The following is a 17,196-nucleotide window of genomic DNA, read 5'->3' as shown; positions in this document are numbered from 1 at the left end:
GACAGCTGCTTGGCCACTGTGTGAACAGAGTGCTGGACTAGGTAGATCCTTGGTGTGATCCAGCATGGATGTTCTTACATAATGTTCTTCAATAATCATAAAAAATATATATAGTGATCATCTGATTTAATCAATAGGTCAAGGAGGATTTGGATTTTTTTGTCCCAATATTATTCCAAGGTTTACTTTCTTTTGAATAATCAACATTTCTAAATCCCTGTTAGCAATGATATTCCTGGCTTATAATGTTCTTATTTGAACCATCTTTTGTTTAATTGAGGTGACTGAAGCTAAATTGTTGGGACTATTGGAACTGTCATTAAATGCAAAGAAATTAAGATGATTTTGTGCCTGTTATAGGGGCCGCTTTACCTTCTTTCAGGTTGCCCTGACAGAGACATAACTGTAATGTCCTAAAAATTGCTATCCTGGAAACAATCTGGCAAACCCATTTTTTGAATTTTGGAATAAGTACTTAATCCTCAAGGTGAGCTTTCTGTGAAGCGGCTAGTTATGTCTCAGAAAATAAATTCAGACTGTGGGCTTGGGTTTAAGAGCTATACATACATGAAAAGGTTTCTAGTCTAATGACTGGTGTCCATGAAAGCCTCCCTTTCTTGCCTCTGTGTAGGAGAGACTTCTTCACAGAGGGCTTTAACCGTAGTTTGGTTTAAATGGCCACAGATACATACAGAAGTTGTCTTTCCACATGTTTGCAGTTCTAGCTTATAAGTTCCACAGGCTGGTTGCAATTATGTCCACTGAATGCATTAAAAAATAACCCATATGCCAAAAGGGGGAAATGCTTTAAAATTAGGTTTGGTGGTTTTTAGATGTGTAATAATGTCCTGATTGAGTTGACTAAATGAATTCATATATTTAGACTGGCAAAATTATATATGTTACAGCCACACCATTTATTAGTTTGACTGTTCACAGCATCTCTTGTTGTAGAAAAGGTTTTAGAAATCTCATTATAATTTCCCTTGCATTTGACAAACTTATTCTTATAATACTAGAACATGGGGTTCATTAACTGAAGCTGATTAGTGGGAGATTCAGGACAGATAAAAGGAAGTACTTTTTTCACACAGAGCCTAGTTAAACTATAGAATTCCTACCACGAGATCATGGAATCATAGAATAGTAGAGTTGGAAGGGGGCTAAAAGGCCATCAAGCCCAACCCCCTGCTCAGTGCAGGAATCCACCTTAAAGCATCCCTGACGGATGGTTGTCCAGCTGCCTCTTGAAGGCCTCTAGTGTGGGAGAGTCCACGACCTCCATGGGTAACTGGTTTCAATGTTGTACTACTCTAACAGTCAGGAAGTTTTTCCTGATGTCCGGCCGGAATCTGGCTTCCTGTAACTTAAGCCCATTATTATTATTATTATTATTATTATTATTATTATTATTATTATTATTATTATTATTTATATAGCACCATCAATGTACATGGTGCTGTACAGAGTAAAACAGTAAATAGCAAGACCCTGCCGCATAGGCTTACATTCTAATAAAATCATAATAAAACAATAAGGAGGGAAAGAGAATGCAAACAGGCACAGGGTAGGGTAAACAGGCACTGGGTAGGGTAAAACTAACAGTATAAAGTCAGAACAAAATCAGGTTTTAAAAGCTTTAAATTATTATTCCATGTCCGGCACTCTGGGATAATCGAGAAGACATCCTGGCCCTCCTCTGTGTTACAACCTTTCAAGTACTTGAAGTGTGCTATCATGTCCATCCTCAGTGTTTGCCTGATGCCTTCTGTGTTGTCCTTTAGATGCCATCCTGTTGTTTTGCACCATTGATGGCTTTTAATGGTAGTTGGAGAAGATCCTAATGGCTTTTTATAGTGGATTTTACTTAGGAGCGCTTAATGGCATGCCAAGTGGAATTTTTGAGGCCTGACAAGTGTCATGCCACCTTCAATTGAATGTGAGGAGCAACCCACCTTCCTCCCAACTTTTAAGCTGCAGAGGTGGGTGGAGAGAGTCTCAGCAATTGCACAGCAATCCTTGCTGGCTCTGGAGTTGGGAGGGATGCCTGGGGTTATTTGGTAGCTATGTGACCAAGGCCTCTCAAGATCCTTGGCCACGCAGGGCTAAACTGGCTGAAAATACCACAAACCATTTGTCTTTGCCTGTTCCAAAGCAGGAACAGTGAGGAGGGTAGGGTTGAATGTCCCTCCCTAAAAGGGCTTTGTGGGCCTTCAAGCAGCATCACCCAACCTGCCCCTCTCTGATGGGTACTGATGGGCACTACGGATTGAAGATGCTTGTATGCGTCAAGCAGCGGTGCCCAGCCTAGCATGCTCCTCACCGGACCTTCCCTTGGGAAAGCCCATGAAAGGGGGAGGCTTGCAGGGAGAGAAGTGGGGCAGATAGCCACAATTTTTGCCTTGACCAGCAAAGACAACCAAGAATTGTAGACCCTGTTGGATGTGATGGCTTATCTGCTGTTTTCATTTGCTTATCTATATTGACTTGTTTTCTGTTTTGTACTGTTTTTCATATTTCCATCCACCTTGAAGCTGGCTTTGTTGAAAGGTGGGATATGTTGAAAATAAATTAAATGCTTAGTACAGTGAAAGCGCACCAGGCTATTGTGTGGCATGACACTTTGAGTATGGTGTTGATTATTTTTTATAGTCGAGACCTTTTTATATTGCTCCTTTATTCAGGGTTGATAGGCCCCTAGTGGTGTTAAAGTGTGCTTAGTACCCAGAAAGTGTGATAAGCAGAGGGCTTTCTTGAACTACAGTTTATAGTTCTTCTGTGTGCCTGCTTTCACAATAGGGTTAAAGAACATCAGTACGGATACATAGGACCTTTTGTTCCATCTTCAGCCATGTGGAATGCATATGCCAGTGCCTTGAGGTTAAAAAGGGGGAAAAATAACTTGAATTGGGGTTTGTTCAGACCTCATACCATTTGGTCAGTTCTAGTAGAAAGGCTTTGATCTCTTACTCTGGTAGAGGAAAGTGGAAATGTTTTAGACAAACTACAGTGCTTTAAAAAACCATGTGAAAACGTCCTTTGTAGCTTCCTTACGCCACGAAGCCCAGAAGGAATGCGTTCGGCAAAGAGCATTTTGCAATGTTCATTACATGTTCAGATGCTTAAAACTTAATGGCATCAGAGGGTGGTAAGAGCCACTTACAGCAGCAACTGCTAAACATTTAGGAAACCTTTTGTGGTTTGACTTGGCATTGCTTTTCATCTTTTTGAGAAGTTTGGATGGGAAAGTAGCAAGTACTAATGCAACAAGTGCGGTTCTTTTGTGTGCATGTGTGCACAAGTTTTTTGGCTGCACTGTGATGTAGGCTAGGATGAGAGAAAGTGACTGGCCCAAGGTCAGTCACTGGCCTTCATGGCAGAGTAGGGGTTTGAATCTGCGTCTCCCCAGTCCTAGTTGAATACTCTAACCATTATACCACATTTAAATTGGGGAAATACTGCACATCTGAATCATTCCATGGTTCCCTATTCCACTGCTGTTTTCTCGCCTAGGTCAGAATACCTGATCTAGTCTGCAGACTGAACAGGAATGGCTCCTCTTTGGCTCAAGTTCAGACAACATGTCAGACAACAGGGCCAGTGTGGTGTAGTGGCTAAAGTGTTGGTCTGGGAGTTGGGAGATCTGGGTTCTAGTCCCCACTCGGCCATGGAAACCCACTGGGTGACTTTGGGCCAGTCACAGACTCTCAGCCCAAACTACCTCACAGGGTTGTTGTTGTGAGGATAAAATAGAGAGGAGGAGGAGGAGGCGGAGGATTATGTATGCTTCCTTGGGTGCCTTGGAGGAAAAAAGGCAATAATAAAATAAATCAATGCAGTGTGAAAACTCCTCTCATCGGTTGAGTTTGTAGGGTATACTCCCCACACAACATGTTCTAACCACACCGTTGTGTAACTGTGAGATACCATGGAGTTAGTAAAATCCATCGCACCATTTGATTGACAGTTCCTTAGCCCTCTCTCCTTCCCCGGTCCTCCCAATGGTATCCCATCAGCCATTGCTGGGGAAAAAAACAAGCCCGGCAGCTCTCCTAGAGCGGCACTCCTTCCTTATGTTGCTCTTGCCAGGGAACTCTGTAGCCAGTGGGAAAAATCAACTCAACGGAAAACTCAACGGAGCCTGCCACACAACACAACCATTGCTCAGGAACTCTCCTCTGCACAGTGTGGATATTCTGCATGGGGTGTTTTAAAAAAACAAAACTCCACTGTTGCATGGAGTTTTCCCACCAGACAACACATTTCTCAATGGTGGTGTAAAAACCCCACTGTAGAGTTCTAAAACCACCGTTGGGAAACGTCTGAACTGAGCCTTTGTCTTGGAATCAAATATTCTTACTTTGCGGAAAAAGCATGGCAATTTCCTTAAAAGAATCACTTAAGGCAACTGGAATTGCTTTGCATCCTTCTTTTTTCCACCATTTTATATGATTCCTATAATGTATCAAGATCAAGAGAATATATATGTCATAGCTTTCCAGGATATTAACTTGAGGTCTAATTTTCATTGGATAACTCTTATCTTATCTTGCACAACTTTCACCTATTTTGCTAATAAGAGGTTTTTAGTCAAGCACCATTCATGATATGAGTGTTCACTGACAAAGAGCCCAGTAAAGGTTGTTAATTATTTCAAATATTTCTGCCAGGAATGTTGATTCCTTCTTTTTTGTGTGTGTGTCTCTTAAATCCAGATTTAGGTCGCTCTCGAGAACTACAGTACGTTTATGTGGATAACAATGTTCATCTGAAAGGGCTCCCCTCTTACCTATATAATAAAGTCATTGGTTGTAGTGGGTAAGTATATGAATTAAGTTGCTGTATACCTTATCTTCTAATACTTTTCACAAATACTGTCTGGCTTTTTCAAGTGAAACTTTACTTTGGATGATTTTTATTCATCGTTACATTGCTTTGAAGAGATTATTTTGACTGCCAGCTCCTTCCAATTGTGTTAAATCTCCTGCATTAATTTTCTGAGTATCAAATACTTCTAGTGCTAAAGCCCTTTCCTGGCTGTCTGTTTGCTGATGTTCTAGGACATTTCAGGTGATGAACGTTCAAGTTGAAGCTTGGCGCCAGTGGAATAAAAGTCTTGACTGAAAATGTGGATTTTATAAATATTTTATGATAATGCTCGATCAGTGTGTGTTGACGCATACTGTTATGTGGATTTTTCAAGACCAAATACCTCAAAGTATAATGTAGACCAACTTTCCTTCTACCTGTATTTTGCTAAACTATTCATGCTCTATGGGACAGTGTGTTGGATCTTATTTACTTACTTTTCATATTAAGACAGTAATTTTGTGGCGAAGCCTATTCCCTTAGCAAACAGAATAGCATGCCTCTGTTTAATTTGGATGAATTCATACTCTAAAAAGTATCTCTCTATGTGCTTTAGGCACCGTTGGCAACACTTGAAAGAATGCACATTAAAGAAAATGGCAATTGCAGGTATAACCCCTGTAGGTCTGTGTTGCCTCCTGTCAGATGGTTATGTAAATAGATCTATGGGTAATGTACACTCTTCTTATGTTGGACAAAAAGAGATTTTATCTGATAAAAGGGGTGGGTATTTGTAAGTAGCAGCAGCCACAGAAGTGAACTCCATTGGAACCATAGTGCAGTAAACACGCAAAAGGTGAACTTATGCTAGGTGTAGTTCACCGAAGCACTCAAGTTCTCTGATATAACAACTGCCGAAAGACATTTACTGTTCATGTAATGGAAATAACACAAGTGCTTGCTTCTTTTCCTTTGTCTTTGTGGATCATGAAGACAAATGCATGGTGTTCTTTCCTAACGCAATCATTTTTGTCTGTCTCTTCTGCCAAGACTCTTGTTCATGCATTGGTTATTTCTCGGTGGGACTACTGCAACCTTCTTCTCACTGGCCTTCCTTCTTCTTCCGTTGGTTTCTGTTCACCACTCTGCTGCTAAGATCATCTTCTTGGCTCGCCGCTCTGACCATGTTACTCCACTTCTGAAATCTCTTCATTGGCTTCCAATTCACTTCAGAATCCAATATAAACTTCTCCTGTTGACCTACAAAGCTTTTCACTGTCTAGCTCTTTCCTATCTTTCCTCTCTCATCTCACACTATTGCCCCGCTCGTGCTCTTCGCTCCTCTGATGCCATGTTTCTCACCTGCCCAAGGCTCTCCACTTCCCTTGCTCGGCTTCGTCCATTTTCTTCTGCTGCCCCTTACGCCTGGAACGCTCTTCCAGAACATTTGAGAACTACAAGTTCAATCGCAGCTTTTAAAGCTCAGCTAAAAACTTTTCTTTTTCCTAAAGCTTTTAAAACTTGAATTGTTCTGACTTTTATACTGCCTGTTTGGTGCATTCTCTTCCCCTCCTTATTGCTTTATTATGATTTAATTAGAATGTAAGCCTATGCGGCAGGGTCTTGCTATTTATTGTTTTACTCTGTACAGCACCATGTACATTAATGGTGCTATATAAACAAATAATAATAATAATAATAATAATAATAATAATAATAAATCTTGTGGCCAGCTTACTGGAAGTTTCTGACTTTGTAACCGGTGTCAACCTAGGGCAGGGGTTCAAGCTTTCTACCCATCCCCTGACCCCAGGCTCATCTGAGACGGCTGATAGGGACTGAGATCCACCATTAAAATGAAGGCATGTGGGTGAAACCAGTCACAAACTGGCAATGCTACAGGGTGGAACTTGTCATAAATGGCAGCAGACACAGGCCGAGCGCGTCACAAAATGGTGGTGGGAAGGAACTCATCACACCCTTTCCAAGTGGCATTGTTGAGCAGAAAATGGTGACCTGCATGGCATCACTGATGATCACAGCCCTGCAGGGTCACTGGATGATGTCCAACTATTCACTGTCTCTCAGGTTTTTTTTTTTAATTTCAGTTTATTTATTTATTTATTTATTTATTACGTTTTTATACCGTCCAATAGCCGAAGCTCTCTGAGCGGTTGACAAAAATTAAAACCATCATAAAACAACCAACAAGTTAAAAGCACAAATACAAAATACAATATAAAAAGCACAACCAGGATAAAAACCACGCAGCAAAATTGATATAAGATTAAAATACAGAGTTAGAACAGTAAAATGTAAGTTAAAATTAAGTGTTAAAATACTGAGTGAATAAAAAGGCCTTCAGCTGGCGATGAAAGGAGTACAGTGTAGGCGCCAGGTGGACCTCTCTGGGGAGCTCATTCCACAACTGGGGTGCCACAACGGAGAAAGCCCTCCTCCTAGTAGCCACCTGCCTCACTTCCTTTGGCTGGGGTTCACGGAGAAGGTCCCCTGTAGATGATCTTAAGGTCCGGGCAGGCATATATGGGAGGAGGCGTTCCTTCAAATAACCTGGCCCCAAACCGTTTAGGGCTTTAAATGTCAATACCAGCACTTTGAATCGGGCCCGGACCTGGACTGGCAGCCAATGAAGCTGGAAAAGGACTGGCGTAATGTGATCTCGCCAGCCAGTCCCTGTTAGTAAACGGGCTGCCCTGTTTTGTACCAGCTGAAGCTTCCGGACCGTTTTCAAAGGCAGCCCCACGTATAACGCATTGCAGTAATCCAAACTAGAGGTTCTCAGAGCCTGGATAACTGTAGCTAGGTTATCTCTGTCCAGATAAGGGCGTAGTTGGTATATCAACCTAAGCTGATAAAAGGTGCTCTTGACTATGGAGTGAATATTTACCCCCTCCCCTACAGCTGACTGCTCTGCCTCCTCACTGCCTCTGGTGCAACAGTGCTGTTATTGCCAGCATTGCAGCCAGGCATGGTTCAACCCTGTATGTTTGGCCATGGTGGTGCAAGAGCTGAGCCAAAAAGAATCTGGTGGACAAACTGCCTCCCCCCAAACCCATACTTGCTGCTCTTGGGGTGTATATCTCCTTCCTCTTGGTGGCTGTATGCTGTGTGTCTCCCTACTGCTTCTGCCAGGGAGGTGGACCCCCTCCACACCATTAGCTTTTGACCTCTGCTAGTTAGGGGGATGGTGCTAGTGGAGACTTCATCAGATGCATATTAAGCCTTCAAGGTGCCACCAATCTTTGCTGTGTTGTCTACAACAAACTACCTTTCTAGAAAATAAATAATCGAACTATCCTACATTTAAAAGTCAGCTGCACAACCTTTTTTTATTTATTAAATGATGCATGCAATTTCTCTATGCGTTTTACAGTAATAAAACAATAATATTATATCTTTAGTGGTCAGTAATAATAGGGCACCACTACTTTCCCAAATCTTGGGAAATTTTCACCTAGAACACACTGCAGGATTGTGTTCCTAGAACATGAGTGTTGCTTCTTCAGTTCTGCCTCACTTGATGCCTGATGCACAATTGACACCCGTGGCTTCTCCCTTGGCTGAGGGGGAGGGAGGCCGCTGGGGGCGTTGGGGCCCACGTGCAGAGAAAACCGACCTAGAGGATTTAGATTTCTTTCATGCTCCATCCTTTGGCCGCAGGATAACTTAAACCATATAATTTATCTTTGCCCAAGACACAGTGGCTTGCCCAAGGTTATTTAATGAGCTTCATGACTGTACCTCAGTCTCCCATACCAAGCTGAACGCTTTATTTTCAGGAACACAGAGCCCCAGCGCTCAGCTTCTCTTCTTATATGTGCCACTGAATTCTTTGAATTTGGAATTCTTCTTTATAGTCATTTGGTGAAGTACATCAACCTCTAGAAAATTCTCATTTGTGCATGTCATTCTCAATTTCCCGCTCAGTTACTGTCTAGCTCTTTCAACTATGATCTCTTTGAATAAATTTCCTCTTCTACATCGCCACTTTTGCTTAAATCATTTGTGGCCCTGGAGTTGATAGTGTTCATCCTAGCCTTCTGGATAAGCTATCATGCTAGTAGACTTTGAAGAAAGCTTTGTGTGTAGCTGTCTGACATCTTGTGAGGCTAATGAAAGTTGATAAACTCAAGTTGGGAGTGTCATGCTGGAAAGTCTTAGTATGCTTCTGTGTGGACACAGAAAATGTAGCTTGTCCTTAGGAATTCTTTAGCCTATTACTAACCGCCTCCCATTCTTGATACATAGTGCTGGGCAGTTTTTGTGCATCTGAGATGCCTACAAACTGAGTGTTCTTCTCAACCTGGCTGTTCTAATCCAACAGAGTTTTATCTTTCCTGAATTACATTGGCAGAGATATTTGATTCTAGGGTTTCCTTTTTCATGGAGCCCAGGAAAGTCTTGCTTAAGGAAAGCATTCTATGAAGAAGAACGTGTACTGCACAACTAGATAGCAAGTCAGCAGTGCTTAATAGCTCCAAAGCAATTATTTATTTTACCTGACATGTTGTTGGGTGGGAAATCTGTGATCGCTCTAAGCTGTTTGATTTTAGGAACATAACGGTAAGAAACATGCCTATCTTGGAATTGCCTTGTAACAATAAATCTTCATAGAACTGAGCAAGGCAGGGCCACTTTGTGCATTATGTTTTTAAGGTGTAAACTTTTAACTGTCCTCATAAAAATGCCAATTATAAATGCAACAGACACATCTTTGAAAACAGCATTGTATCAAAGAAGTAAAACAGCCCTTGAACAAGAAGGCAAAAGTGTATAATTTGTGTGCCTTTGATTCTCTCTTTTCCTTAAACAAATTTGAAGCCGTGTTTGGCCCATAAAAAAACAATGTGCAGCCTAGATTTTTCGATCAGGGGTCTGCAATCCAATGTCCTGTTTAAAGACTCATTAAAACAATAGTTTCTTGTGCGAGAAAAGAAGATTGTGGTCATGAACAACCTGTATTCATGGTCTAATGCAGGTGGATTTTGTATGTGGTGTTGAGCACATAAGGCCTACTTTTTTCACTGATGTAGTAAACCTGCTCTACTACAGATTGCAGGTGGGGAAACGCACGACTAAATGCTCCTCCATATATAAAAAAAGATAGTCTGTGCATGTAAAAAGCTTAGCATGTCAGGGAGGAAGCTGCATCTTGCCTTGTGTATGGGAGGGAACCCATTTTTATAGAGGAGCACTAAGCATAGAGTGAGGGAGGAAGCAGCAGCCAGGCACCTCTCCATAGTGCCTGGGTCCAGCTCCAGCTGAGAGCCCCCCTTCCTCCTGCTACCAACTGTCTCTGCAGAGGCCACCAGTGAGGGAGGAAGCAGCAGCCAGGCACCTCTCCATCGTGCCTGGGTCCAGCTCCAACTGAGAGCCGCCCTTCCTCCTGCTACCAACTGTCTCTGCAGAGGCCACCAGTGAGGGAGGAAGCAGCAGCCAGGCACCTCTCCATCGTGCCTGGGTCCAGCTCCAGCTGAGAGCCCCCTGCCTCCTGCTACCAACTGTCTCTGCAGAGGCCCCAGTGAGGGAGGAAGCAGCAGCCATGCACCTCTCCATCGTGCCTGGGTCCAGCTCCAGCTGAGAGCCCCCTCCCTCCTGCTGCCAACTGCCAACTTTAACTGCTGAACTTTGCAACTAAGATTGTAGTGCCTGAATTTGCTTTCCTTTCCCCCCTCCTTCTCCCTCCCAATCCCCTTTCCTTTTGTGTCATGTCTTTTAGATTGTAAGCCTGTGGGCAGGGACTGTCAAGAAATACTTTTGTAAGCCACTGTGAGAGCTGTTTTTGGCTGAATGGTGGCATAGATATACTTAAAAAAAATTAAAAATAAGCACCCAACTACAGTCTAAAGTGTTAAAATCAAGGCTCAGGATTCCCACCTCAGTGATATGAAGCCTAACAGAGAGCTTCTGATTTTTGGAAAGCATGGTATGACAGAAGGCAGTAACACATTCTTTAGGTGGCTTGGATATTGACTTTCCGTGATATTTCACTCCTCTTAAACAAATGTTCACCTTTCCCAAATGTCTCTCCAGCTGTGGTTCTCCTGTTCCCAAGTCAGAGGTGAAGCTTCTCTCCTTTTCATCAGGACAATTGACAGTTTGCCTCCCAGCAGAGGTGAAATCCATAGGGACGGAATTGGACCATGTGCTGCCCTTGCAAGAGATGGCCATGCGGACGCTGTTTAACACATACAGCAGGCTTTTAAAAGGTAGCGGAACTGTGGCTGCGATATTCAGATTGATCAGGCGTCTAAATAACTAGACTCTCTAAAGAAACAAATGTTATGGATATGATCTCGGTCTGCACCCTCTCAGTCTAAGAAGATAGGACACATAAGAAAAGTGGGGACCGAGGGAAAGAAAAGAGAGAGCGAGGAAAAAAACAGGCAATGAGCTGCCAAGTCCAAAAGATTGTAGAAAAGAGATGAATTGGAGAAAGCATTAGAAAGAAGCTGCAGTTTGGTCAGCTTGGTTTTGAAAGTGGGTCGATAGGAAAAAAATAAAATGAATAGTATGGTGGTGGGGGGGAATAGAGATGGCAAAAGGGTGAAAACTAAAATATGAAGTTTAACAAGCATATTGGATGTGATGGAAATAAGGAGGAGCATAGAGATATGAAGATCTGGGACACCCAAAAGGTAAGCAAAGAAGCTTATATTGAAGAGAGGGAGCTTATGGCACGTGCTCAAAGGCCAGCAGGGTCCTTGAGTGTGCGGCACAATTTGTCAGAGTTTTCAAAACTCCAGTCAAATGGCACTCCAAGCTACCTTTACAATAGACGTGCAGAGGCCAAAAAGACAGCCAAGTTTTATGCTTCAGAGGCAAAAGGCATTTAGGAGCCTTTTCTAGCACGCAGTGTGGGAAAAGCTGGAGCCTTTTCACAGTCCACAGCAAAGAAGCAGCAGCCTTCTAATGGTGGGGAGTGGAGAAGCAGAAATAATCCCGTTCCTGAGGCAAAAGGCAATGCATCATCCAACAATGCAGCTCCTTCCCAGGCAGCCGGCTCCAAAGCCAGCGAGCTCGTTAAGCATGAGGCAGACGAACCGCTTGCAGCCCGTTGGCCATTGTGGTGCAACGTGACAGCTGAGCTGCTTTAGTTCTGCCCCAGTTCAGGCTTTCTGTTGAAAACTGGCCCGTGGCTTCTCTGCGTTTTGCATCGTGCTGCCGCATGGGGCCTCCGCTTCTGAGAGAGCCTTGAATCTTGAGCTATCTCAAAGACCTTAGGAGTTCAGGGGCTCTCCTATCAGGCAGGGTAGGGGAGATTGGATAAGAATAATTGGGGTGAATGAGAATTGGCAAAGGAATCCCTTTGCCAAAAAAATTACGAAATAAAAGCCTGCATGCTGGTACTCCGTATCCCTTTGCAGCAGTTATTTTTGTTTAGGCCGGTGCTGGAACATTGGCCCAGAACCATGCACCATATTGTAGGGAATTTGGCACTAATCTTTGAGAAGAGACCGTGTGATTAGTAATCTCATGCGCTTGTGATTTTGGTCATTTAAGGGAAAGATCTCAGGTTGGCTAATTAGTTATTTCCTGATATTCTCTTAGAAACAATGCAAGTTTTATCTCTGCAGTTTGCTAGCGTTGCAAAGAGTTCTTGGGATGTGAGGCTAGAAACCTAGTGTTAAAACGGTGGGCTACTAAGCCCTGAGAAACTGTTTATTTTAAAGAAGATTTTCATCTTGGTCAAGACGACTATGAATATATTTTGCTGAAGTCATGCTCTGTTTCTCCCCCCCCCCCTTTCTAGGTTTGAAGTTCCTGACTCCGATCGCGTTACCCAGAAGTCTCTTGGAATTGCTGCACTGCCCTCTGGGACATTGCCACCGTTGCAGCCAGCCCATGTTTACTATTGTCTATCCAAAGCTCTTTCCCTTAAGAGAGACACCAATGGCTGGATTGCATCAGGGGTAATTACAGGAAAAAATTACACTGGGGCTTCAGACCTTACACAAGGGCTTCAGTTAGAATGGAAAGGCATTTACGTAGGGCAACCACTGTCCTTTTCCAATGCTTTTCTAGTCTGTTGATATCTAAAAGGTTCCTTTCAAAAAAAAAGGGAGAAGTAATATCTTTTACTTTATTCATAAGACTCAAATATCTGTTGCTTGCACACCACAGTTGTACCGCTCATTGTACGTCCTCCCTCCCTTTCAAAGTGAGAGCTGTACACCCTTCCTCTCTTTCTAAATGAGAGCTGTACACTCTCCCACTTTTTCAAAACAATACATTTCTATCTTGGTCTATAGTAACTTAATTTGCATGCAAGTTTCTAGCAATTATTTTTCACTTTTATAGGCTTATTTGGTCTTGGCTAGGAAGGGGAGGAGCAGTGCAATTTAGGATTCAGATGTTCCCCTCCTCCACCTCCCACCCCCATTTAGGAGCAACGGGCAGGGAAGCAAAATTTTAAGGTCTGGGAAAGGGAGATATGCAGGATTCAGGCATCCTTGTCATCTGTATTTCCTCTGCTTTTAACACAGTGCCCACACAATTGCAATTATTATTTCCCCCCTTCTAAGTCATGGGCGCTAGACGTTCCTCGGTCTTCTTAAGAAAGTGCTGATACTTTTGAAAACCAAACAAAGCCATCGGTGTCTGAAGAGCCGTGTCATGTAATTTTGTTCCCTGATAATCAAACTCCATTCTGCCTTTTCTGTACTAAAAGGTAGCCTCTATTTATTGGTGCTCTTAGGTGAACAGGAAAATATTGACTATGTATTTGATTCATCTTTACAAGTCAGACCTGAGTAGTAGTACCTTGGGTAGCCATTTGGAACTCTGACATCATGACACTCCAAGCCCAACGGTAATTAGCAAAGCTTTGTGGCAATTGGTGGCTGCCTTTTAAGGCTGGAGATTTGATGAAGCAGCAGCCCTTTCTACGAGGAGACTTTCATCTTCGCATGAAAAGGAAGTATGCCCACTTATATTCATGAGTCCTTTGTGTGAAACTCCAAAGAGAGAGAGACAGAGAGAGAGGAAAAGAAGCCTGGCTTTCTGCAACTTGCCTCTTAATCTTGCCTACTCTAGTTTTGCCAAGAGAAAAGTGCAAACTTATTTTGTTGTTGTTGAGTGTCTGAGCTCCAGAGCCAAGCTCTCCTCCTTCTGAAGGGAACTGTTTGAAACTTTTCTTCAGAAATTATATTTTTAAATGTGAGCAGGAAAAGCTGCTGCTAAGCGACAGCCGCTTCAGCAATGATACTCTGTCCTCACATCCTCTGTCCCCAGTCAGACTAAACTAGAGTCACCTGCCCATTAATACAAGTGACGGTGGTAATAACAAAAATATATAAGCATTGGGTGTGAAGCCTGCAGAGCTGGCTTCCTACTGAAGTTTCTAAAATTTAATAATCCCTGTGTGCTAGCGGAGTCTCCAAAGGAGAATGATCAAGGAGGCAATGTTGATTGGTAAACTGGAACCAGACCGTGTAAGGAAGGAAAGGAACCTCTCGTGCAAGCACTGAGTCATTACTGACTTTTGGAGGGACGCCAGCTTTCGCTGACGTTTTCTTGGCAGGCCTTACAGTGGGGTGGTTTGCCGTTGCCTTCCCCGGCCGTGATTACCTTCCCCCCAGCTAACTGGGTACTCATTTTACCGACCTCGGAAGGATGGAAGGATGAGTCGACCCAAGCCAGCTGCCTGAAACCAGCTTCCGCTGGGATCGAACTCAGGCCGTGAGGAGAGTTTCAGCTGCAGAAACTGCTGCTTTACCGCTTTGCACCATGAGATTAAAAAAAAAAGACATTGTGTTTATTAATGCGACTTGATTTATTTATTATTTGTTTATTGCATTTTTATGCTGAAACTCTCTGGGCGGTTTACAAAAATTAAAGCATTCAAAATATAAAGCAAACAGTATTAAAAGCATAGTATAAAATGAAATATAAAAACGCAACCAGGATAAAACCAAACGGCAGTGCAGAAATTAATACAGATTTAAAATACAAATTTAAAACAGCAAAGTTAAAATTAAGTTGGTAGACTTTTAAAATGCTGAGAAGGGAAAAAGGTCTTCACCTGTTGAATACAAGTGTTGGTTGTTAATCCATGTCCTCTCACTGCGGTTTGATCTGTTCCTGATTGGTTCTGGCTCAGCTTACAAATGGTAGTGCAAACCACAAAATGGTTTGTGGCTGAAACTGACGTTTTATACTGAGATGGTTCACATTTTAAAATCTGTTTATATAAGTAGATGTTTAAAAAAATCTTAAAAGCTATACAAATTTAAATTTTTTAGATTTTTTAAAAAACCTATAAAAATGTATAAACTAGAAATGCTACTAGTGGTCATTTCTTTTTTGGAGTAAAATTATTTATTCGGTTTACTTGTTGGCCTAGAACAAGAATCACAGAATCTCCAGGCCCAGGGCTAAATCCAGCCTACCTGGGGCCCAGTCTAGTCCTCCAGAGTTGCCCAGATGGCCGCGCAAATTCGGCAAAGCTCTTGGTGTGACCACTGTGGACTTTGTAGTTCCGAATATCAGCAACTTGTTGGGAAATCTACTCGAAATACATGTTACAGTTATTACCTGTGCTTTTATGTCTATAAAGTAGATATGTGCTGGAGAGAAAAGTGGGGGGCAGGAATCCTTGAGACAGAATAATCAAGGAGTTGTGTTTGAGTGGCCTGAGATGCCCACTGTAATTACTCCTTTAAAGGAACATTAGAAAGTTTCAGCTATTGGGTGGTATAGAAATGTAATAAATATGTAAGGTGTCTTAAATACAGGAGCACATGGGTACATTTGTTGGTACGGACTCACCAGTATTGGGGAGGAAGAGTCATCTGGTACTAAAGGAGGAATTGGTAGCACCGTGGCTGGGGAAAGCAACCATAACTCGTCTTCTTTTTACACCAGCAACAGAGTTGTGCCTCCTATAAAGAGGTATGAACTTTCCCATGAAGGAAGTGGAAACCCTAAATAGAACAGCTGACATGTCCTGGAGTTCAGTGCAGCCTGAGCCACTTCATGCAATTTAATCAGCAGGATCACGTAGAAGATTTCAGTTCCCCAAAGAACCCGGGGCGGTGGGGGGAATGGGATGACATGATTATTTGGGAAATGTGTCTTCCCCCTTCCCAGAAAGGAATCTAGAAATTCTCCAGATGTTTTCTTCATAGCCACGAAACCTATGCTAGCATTTAGCTGAACTTTTTTTGTATGTTGACAGAGGAAAAACCTCTTGCTATTTTTACAAACTCAAATATTTTGTGTACTTAGTTCACCAGGGCTTAATCTTCCCTCCTGGTTTGTTTGCTTTTTAAGTATCAAGAAAAAGTTGTGTATTGTGGACAAGAGCCAGTGTTTTAATCTTGAGCTGACAACTGCTGTCTCTCTCTCCCCCCCCCTTTTTTTAAAAAATTTTCTATTCCAGGAGGACAACTGTTAGTTTTGTGGCGTACTGCTGCTCCACCCAGTGTCTGCAGACTTTTGACCTATTGAGTTGATAAATACTTAAAGCTGTTCAGGAGCAGAGCCAGCTTAAAGCTGCATTAGACGGTGTCTCCTGATGGCACTGGAATACTGCGAGTGTGTGCGCATATGTGCCAAAGCAGCAGGAAGGGTGCCCGGCTGGGAACACAACAGAGAACCCCTTGAATCCTGCACCGCTATCAAGTTTGGATGAAAGACAGAAACGCACTTGGAAGCATTTTCATGCTTTAGAAAACCTTAACACCTTCCTGTTTTCCCCCAGGCTGAATGTAAACCAAGCAAACATGGAAGCAAGTGAATGTCCGGGACACTCTCATGTCTTGCACGTATGATTCTAGTTGCATTCGTACGCAACTTCATTCAAAGAGGTTTCAGCCACTTGGATGACATAAACTCATGTTGTTGTTTTAACAATGTATTTGCGATACTTGTAACTTTACTCCTTCCCTTCACGACCGTGGGCTATCTGCCCTTTTAAGAGTAGCCATTTAAGGTAACATGTTTATTTGTGCCGGTGAAAATTCTCCCCTCCCACCCACGCACCCACCCCACTTCTGTTTTTCCATTCAGGATCAAATAGGTTCTTCTTCCCCCACTGACACTTAGACAATTAGTGAGACTAATAAATCTACTTGTGAAAAAAAAATCTCCTTCTGAATACCGCATGCTGCTTACAACTGGGTGCATAGGGAAAAGTGTCACCCTGCTTGTGACGTTGAGCCTTTTAAGGGACGACCACAGGAAGCCACAGAAAATGGATATCTCACTTGTTGGTGACTCATTTCAAACAACTTTTCATCCTGTGTTGTTGCAGTCTTTTTTTAAAAAACCTCTTTTTTAATGTTTTATTATAATTTTTTATTATTATTATAAAAGAGTTTAAAAATGATAATTTGGTAGACTGAGTAAAAAGATTGCCTATTT

The 17,196-nt window shown here is 42.5% G+C and overlaps 1 protein-coding gene across 3 annotated transcripts in view; it reads left to right on the top strand.

Moving 5' to 3' along the window:
• Nucleotides 1-16,918, top strand: part of LRRC28 (leucine rich repeat containing 28) — a 61,035-nt gene extending 44,117 nt beyond the window's left edge. For all 3 annotated transcript variants that reach the window (XM_063142168.1, XM_063142166.1, XM_063142167.1), the window contains 4 exons: nucleotides 4,716-4,818; nucleotides 10,864-11,039; nucleotides 12,584-12,743; nucleotides 16,214-16,918. In XM_063142168.1, the coding sequence (XP_062998238.1) occupies nucleotides 4,716-4,818; nucleotides 10,864-11,039; nucleotides 12,584-12,743; nucleotides 16,214-16,286 (512 nt within the window). In that variant the 3' untranslated portion in view covers nucleotides 16,287-16,918. The remainder of the gene's footprint in view (nucleotides 1-4,715; nucleotides 4,819-10,863; nucleotides 11,040-12,583; nucleotides 12,744-16,213) is intronic.
• Nucleotides 16,919-17,196: the final 278 nt, after the last annotated feature.

Source organism: Elgaria multicarinata, chromosome 16, assembly GCF_023053635.1.
Source record: "Elgaria multicarinata webbii isolate HBS135686 ecotype San Diego chromosome 16, rElgMul1.1.pri, whole genome shotgun sequence".
Taxonomy (NCBI): domain Eukaryota; kingdom Metazoa; phylum Chordata; class Lepidosauria; order Squamata; family Anguidae; genus Elgaria; species Elgaria multicarinata.
The sequence above is the reverse complement of the archived record's forward strand: the minus strand, read 5'-3'. Positions and strand labels throughout refer to the sequence as shown.